This window comes from Cyprinodon tularosa, unplaced genomic scaffold (assembly GCF_016077235.1).
Source record: "Cyprinodon tularosa strain WSP-4 unplaced genomic scaffold, ASM1607723v1 ctg467, whole genome shotgun sequence".
In the NCBI taxonomy this organism is placed as follows: Eukaryota; Metazoa; Chordata; class Actinopteri; order Cyprinodontiformes; family Cyprinodontidae; genus Cyprinodon; species Cyprinodon tularosa.
Window position 1 is genome coordinate 770,119 of NW_024039193.1, and position 7,668 is coordinate 777,786.

Genomic DNA, 7,668 nt, shown 5'->3' on the forward strand with positions numbered 1-7,668 from the left:
TCTGAGCTGGTACAACTCCCTTGTGGGATCACCACGGACAGAGAAAAAAGGGGTGGCATATGATTGGAGACCAATATACCGAAGGATTACCTAATAGCTTCATCATTTATAAAAACCAGAGTTTGGCCTAAAAAGCTCTTAGAGATGGAAGAAGTAGAGCTCTGCTTCCCACAGCTGCTCAACACCTCCTGCAGGAAACCAAAGCATTCTTCCTCTCATATATTGCTTCTTTCTGTGCTTCTATCTGTTGTTTCTTTTCTGACTGTGAGTCTTAACCTGCTGGTAATCATTGCTATTGTGCATTTCAGGTAAGCACTCTATTGTAAGACTAAATGGCACTGAAAATGAATCATGGTGCACAAGAAACTGATTGTCAATTAAACATTTTTTTTATAATGCTTTACTTATGTTAACTATTATTGTTTAAATAAGTGACAAGGTCAACATGTGTTTGTGTTTCTAATCTTTCCAGACAGCTTCACACCTCCACAAACATGATTCTTCTCTCTCTGGCTTTCTCAGATTTCTTCGTGGGTTTTCTCTTCTTGTTTCAACTTCTGATGGTAGACGGCTGCTGGTATCTTGGCAACCTCATGTGTGCTCTGTTTCTTACTTTAGATTTAATTCTTGTCTCAGCCTCAGTGGGAAATATGGTGCTTATTTCCATTGACCGTTATGTAGCCATATGTGATCCTCTACATTATCCCACTAAGGTCACTCTGAAAAGAGCTAGAGTCTCAGTTTCACTCTGTTGGACTTGTTCTCTAATTTATTCCACTGTGATGTTGAGGGAGAACCTAGATCATTTGGACAAATTTAGTTCCTGTGCTGGAGACTGTACAGCTGAATATGGTCCTACTGAACTTATTATCGATCTTTTTTCAACATTCCTAATTCCCATTACTGTCATTATAGTTCTGTATGTTATAGTCTTTGTGGTGGCTTTGTCTCAGATTCGTGTCATGCGCTCTCATGTTGCAGCCCTCACAAATCGGCATTCAAAAAGAGCTCTACCTAAGAAATCTGAATTAAAAGCAGCAAGGACTCTTGGAGTTGTTATAATTGTTTTTCTGTTGTGTCTTTGCCCATATTTCTGTATCTCCATATCCAGCTTAGACATTTTGCTTAATAATTTAACAGGTGTTTATGTTATATCATTATTCTACTTTAATTCCTGTCTAAACCCTCTAATCTATGCATTATTCTATCCTTGGTTTAGAAGGTCTATCAAAATTATTGTTACACTTAAAATTTTCAAGTCTGGCTCCTCAAATACAAATTTACTGCAACCCTAAATACTGTACAGTGTCTAGTAAATCTTTTTAGAATCATTACAATCATGACTATCATCATAAATGAATTATTTTGGATTTCATATACAATAGTTATACTTATTTTAAAAAGCTAAAAGAAAATAAATACATTTAAATAGTTCTTTTACAGGCACTTGCTTTACACTAAACCATATTTTAGTGGCTCTGTTAAATTGTAAAAACAGAAAGGTCCTTTGTATACATTCTAGCTCACATTTCTCCCCATAGTAACTCAGAATTTATAAATTTCACTTGGGTTAAATATAATTAATTAGTGCAGCGTTTTCAACCTTTTTTGAGCCAAGACACGTTTCTTTCATTAAAAAAATCCCACGGCACACCACCAGCTGAAAACGTGAAAAAAAGCTTATATCAACAATATAAGTGTTGTGTTATTAATATAAGCTTTTTGTTTAACATTGAAGAATGACGTTAGATTATAACGTCTTGAATTAAAAATATGAATCAAAAAAAGTATTTTATCATCTTTAATATTGACACTCACTCAGTGTGAAACCTGGGGCTGTTTGGATGAACACAGAAATGATATCCTGTCAGGAATCGATCAAAGAAACACACGAATCTTTTCCTCCACAGCTCTTAGTCTTTCTCTGTTTTTAGTTTTTACAGCAGTCAGGCTTGAAAAGCTCACCTCACACAGGTCTGTTGTGGAAAATGGGAGCAATATCAAAACAGCTTTGTTGGCCAGCATGGGGAACTCCTTGGCAGCTGCCAACCAAAAACTGCCCAAAGGTAGGTCTGCAAAACTTAGCTTGAGACCACGATCTTGTCTCAGTTCAGTTAGTTCCTCCTGCTCCTGTAAAGTCATGTCCTTTCTAAAAGCTGATGCTGAGCTGAATGGGTCCCTAACCCAGTCAAGGCACTCTGTGGAGGCTGAAGAGAAATAAAATGACATCTTCTCCTCAAGAGTTTTCAAATGTTTAACTATTATCTCACACAGTGCAGCAGTATTAACATCTTGCCATTTCTTGGTGAGTGGGAACATTTCAAGATTGCCACTTTCCACATGTTGCTGACAGAGTTGCAGTTTTGAACGGAATCCATTTATTTTATCTGTACATGTAAGCAAGTTTTTTCGTTTTGGCCTTGCATTCATGTGTTCAGTTAATTCAGGTGATGAAAAATATCTGCCAGGTATGCCAGCCTTGCACACCACTCAACACTTGCAAGCAGCTTTGCTTAATCGGACCCCTCACTTGTCAGCTCATACAAACGGGCCAGCCCCTTGCCGCACGACAACCACCGGACCTCAGTATGAAACAGCAAGGCTTTATGCTCCACCCCCATTTCCTCACACAAAGCTGCAAATATGCGACTTTTCACAGGTCGTGACTTCACAAAGTTTACCATGCGCACAACATCATCCAACACAGGAACAAAGTCTGCTGGTAAAGTCTTGGCTGCGAGGGCTTCGCAGTGTAAAAAACAGTGCGTAACGATCACATCTGTGTTTTTTTCCTTCACTCTGCGTACAAAGCCTTTGGTGTGCTCGACCATGGCTCCAGCTCCATCAATGCGAACAGTCGTGCAGTTTTCCTACTTAAAGCTACAGTGTGTAATAATTACAGGCATATAAAGTCAGAAATTTAATATATTATACATAGCTATGTTATTTATCATCACCTATGAGCTCAGCCTTTTAACCATAATATTTGCGTTGCCTTAGAATTCGTTATTTATAATTACATAGGAGCGGGTCTCGCAGCCATGGAGGCAGACATCTTTGCACTACGGCAAGCGCAGAGGCAACAAACTAGCGATTGCGAGATCTCCCATGACGCTCGAAAATAACTACGGCAAGTTGAGAGAGATGAACTGAGACGGTACTGAACAGTAGATGGCAGTATTATGCCTGAGAAGCGTTTAGTCTGCCTGAAACAGAAGAAGAAGAAGAAGCAGGTATACTGCGCCTCAGTAACAAGAAAGGTGAACAAGGCGGCAGGCGTGAGTGACTTTGCAAACTGTTTGGCCAAACATCAGACGAATGGAGGATCATGCCTACTCTGTATCACAACGAAAAGCGGTGGACACCGAACCCCCGTCATCTAAGAAGCGGAAACACGACGAGAATAAACGCAAGCATGACAAGAAACGACAAAAAACACGGATCAACATTGGCACGGCATTTACACGATGGAAGTCACTGATGGAGGAAAAAGGTTTTCAAAGTGATGCTCAAGTTGCCAGTTTTCTCTTGGACAGGTAATTAAACCTACACACACAATTGTCTAATATCACTGCAGTTTTTGGAGTACAGGATGCTCAGACCTGTCTAAAACAATAACATGCTGCGCGATGATGCTGTTACTCTCCAGTATACTTATTCAGCAACGTCCCTGACGTTTCACAGGTAATGATTCAGTAATTTTCTGTAAAATAATTTTCTGGATATATACCTCGGTTACTTCTCTCCGGCTCCATTGGAGATCTTCAAGCCTTTCCTCCTCTGCTCTAGTCACCTCGCCCTCTTCCTCTCCCTCTTCCTCGCCTTGTAACCCCCGTGCCACCAAAATGACTTGGACTCTGTAAACGGGGAATATATATTCTTCCAGCGACCACAATCTCGCTGTTAAACTAATGACTACAATTACTTCGTCTGTTTATATCCCCATGCAAAGCAGCTCACCAAAACGTCACAACGATGTAGAAAAAATAACGGGTATATTTATTATCTTAAGTCTACATGAAATCTATACCCTACACAGACTAATGAAATATTATCTGTAAAATTATCTATGTAAACAAACCTCATCACTTGAGAAGGTAGGTGATGTGGACGTCGTGGAAGACATTTTGTCCCGTAACGCTCGCCATACTGTTGGGGGGGAGAAGCGGTGGGGGGGAGACGTTCATGTTGCTGCAGTCTGCAGTCCACCGCTAGATGTCGCTGAAAATTACACACTGTAGCTTTAAGTCCTCCATTTTCCAGATATTGTGATGTGACTCGAAACATTTCCTCTCCTGTTGATTTTTTCTGGCAAAGCCTTGCAAAATAGAAAGTTTTCTCTGATTGTATCTCCATCTACAAAACGCACATTGGCCAAGAGTTGAACATCTCCACTTATATCAGTAGACTCATCAAGTTGCAAAGCAAATTTATTACTGATACGGATCTTGTCCAAAACCTGACTTTCAATGTCTGCAGACATCTCATTAATACGTCTGGAATTTGGTATGCATTGGTAATGTGTGTGTGTGTGTGTGTTTGTGGATGGGTGTGTGTGTGTGTGTGCGTGTGTTTATGTATGTGCATCATTCACCCAAGAAGTTTAAACTTTTTTGAGAAGATTTATGACTCTTTTGTTTTTAGTGAAAACAAAACCATTTATCGAATGAACCTGTATCTGGTGAATGGAATTATAATCTGACCATGGAGGCCTACACTAGCCGTGACCGCACAAAACCTAGTGATTATGACACAACAGTTGACCTGAACCAACGACTCTGGGTAGAACTGAAGACATTTGGACTTGATGAAGACATGATAGCCATCGTAACCGACTCCTGCTGGGCAACAGATCAGCCTTCCCCAACTAGAGGCCTGAGATACGACCTTGTTATCAACGGGTGAAACATACAGTAATCCTCACAGAACTAAAAGCTGTCTATGTAATTCTTACTCTCTTTAATATTTTAGTTTAATATTTTTGTGCAGCTGCCCTAATCCCAAAGATCCAACCGTGCAGGTGGAAGGAAATGGGCTTGGAACATCCAACTCTTTCTCTTTTAATAGCTTACAGTTCACAGGAAGTAATGGCAATGTTTACTTGAACTGTAAAGTAGAGTTGTGTATCAAGCAGGCAGACAGTTGCATCCAGGTATGTCTTCCTCATTAGCATTGTCACTTAAAACATTACCTTCTGAGTAAAAAAAGGTTCTCCTATTTTCTATTAAACCTATGAATTTATTGCAAATCTTCAATTAATGATTCTATAGAGGTGCAATCGGATCGTAAGAGGCCGCAGATCTGCAAGGCCAAAATATGAGGATGAAAACCCAACCTTCATCTCAGTGGTATGGACATATTAGGTAAGGGTATACCTATGTCAGCCTTTTCTCAGGTTATAAAAAAATGACATCACTTTTAAAGCCTCTAATGGAAACTAAAGAGTTCTAATGGCTGGTTTGTGGGACTCCAAAGGCAGCAAGCAGGTATCTTGAGGCCAGGTGTGTCACTGTGTGGGTGGTCACAGAGACAAAAACTCAGCCTGTTAGGAGTTTGTGAAGAACAAAAAGAAAGACTAATCGTTGGCCTAAAATGGTTGCTGTTGAACCTTTAGCCGCTTCTGGAGAGGGAAACAATGTTTTGTCTTAATTTTAATTTTTCTATTTTTTCTTGGTTCAAATTTCTCAGGGTCTTTAGTTGTTTGCAAATAATAAATCTATTTTGTTACCACCATTAAAAGTAACTGGGTTTTCTGATAGATTATTTTTCGTTTCTTTAAGTATAAATTTTAATTTAAAAAAGAGATTTAAAAAAGCACTTATAGGTAAAAAAAAAAAAAGAAAAAGTTATACACTTGTGGAATGGTTTTGAAGCTGTACATGGACAACTGGCTGTGACTTCACTCATGGCTTTCAAAAACAGAATAGCTTTAGATACGTTATTAGCAGAAAAAGGCTGAGTCTGTGCTATCTTTGGCAAGCATGCTGCACCTTCATCCCTAACAATACAGCTGCCGATGATAGTCTAACTAAAGCTGTTGATGGTCACCGTGCATTATCCAACAAAATGAAAGAACATTCAGGTGTAGACACTTCTATGTGGGACAATTGGATGTCTATGTTTGGACAGTATAAAACCCTGGTATCATCTGTTTTTTTTTTTCTATCTGTTGCTTTTTTTGCTGCCATATTGACCCTTTGTGGATGTTGCTGCAATCATTGCATAAGAGCTTCAATTCAAATATTATTAACTACAACAATAACCCCATTACAGCAAGATGTGCACATCCTAATGTACAATGAAGAATCTGATTCTATCAAACCCCTGTTGGAGGATGATTCTGTTGAAGCACTGATGTTCGTCCTGATCATTCTTATTGTTTTTGCTATTATTTTACTCATTTATATTTCTATGTATTTTATGTTATTTACAGTTTTTACTCTGTTTTATTTTGGTTTGTAATTGTTCCGTTAAGGAACAAAAGGGAGAATTTGTGGAATAGTATTTTCTTTGGCCTGTTTGTCAGCGATGTTAAAGTCTGTTTTTTCTCTTTTCCTCAATAAAAGTGATTCCTTAGAAGCCTTGCTGAGATGAAAGGAAAGGAAGGACGTTTGAAAGGAAGTTTCCCCCTAGGTTAGATAAGGGGGAAACATGTCAAGATTCTCACGTCCTGGTGAAAACAAATGTCATCTCTGTCCTTTGATGAACGAAAGTGTTTCTCTTGGGAAATGTTAATGTGTGGGTAGTCCCCTTTTTATGCAGGGGTGGGGATGTTGCAGCCTCAGATCAACACTGAGCTGCTTTCAGCTGGTCATGTTGTTCTCGTCTGCAGAGTAAAATAAAACCTTTTTCTTCCTTGGATATAAACTCTTAGTGCTTATATTATTTTTTACTCCACACACTGCAGAATGTTAAATCCATTTGTTATTATATTTCCATTGGTTAATCATTTTGATATATACTTCATCTAATATCTTTTGTCTACGTCTAATTTGATTCCCAGAACAAATGTCTGTATTGAATTAACTGAGCCAAGTCCTTTTTAGCCTTATTTTGATTCTGCTGTTCTTATCCATTTTTGTTTGTGAGATCTTTGTGAGATCAATAAAGTTCTATTCTATTCTATTTTATTCTTGCTTGGACATGAATATATTGTCAGAAAAGTCCCACTCACTGGCCTACTAGTCCTACCCCTGTCTTTCATTGAACTACAAATTAAATCCTTAATTTTACTTCATCTGATACATGAAGACAATTTATTTTTAATCCAGTTTAATCCATTTCTTTAATAATATTTTTAATCTGTAATATTATAAACAAACAAACAAAAAAAAAACTTGAACAGTTGCAGCTAACATTTGCCTATCTTTTTAGGATTCCATTGAAATCCACTGCGGTGACATTAATCAGTTGAGATTCGATATGAAGCAGAGTTCTTCTTCCAGTTGTCAATACTGACTCTATGCAGGAATCTGGGACAGACCCTTTATCCTATTAAGTAAATAGTAACCTTTGGGGAGTATCTTATATGGTCTGGTGGTGGTATGGTTTTTAAAAAAATATGGTAAGAATGCAAAGTACTCAGTGTATCAAAACAACAAAGGCTGTAAAAGATCATAAAACTTCTCCTGGCTCGTTTTCCATGTCTTGGTTTTGCTTTAGAGGTCC

General features: G+C 38.4%; 1 protein-coding gene across 1 annotated transcript; it reads left to right on the forward strand.

Moving 5' to 3' along the window:
* Position 1: 1 nt before the first annotated feature.
* On the forward strand, positions 2-1,491 carry LOC119794064 (trace amine-associated receptor 13c-like). Its single transcript, XM_038301412.1, has 2 exons — positions 2-308; positions 473-1,491. Exons 1-2 carry the CDS (start codon positions 145-147, stop codon positions 1,293-1,295), a joined length of 987 nt encoding a protein of 328 aa, XP_038157340.1. The 5' UTR covers positions 2-144; the 3' UTR covers positions 1,296-1,491.
* Positions 1,492-7,668: the final 6,177 nt, after the last annotated feature.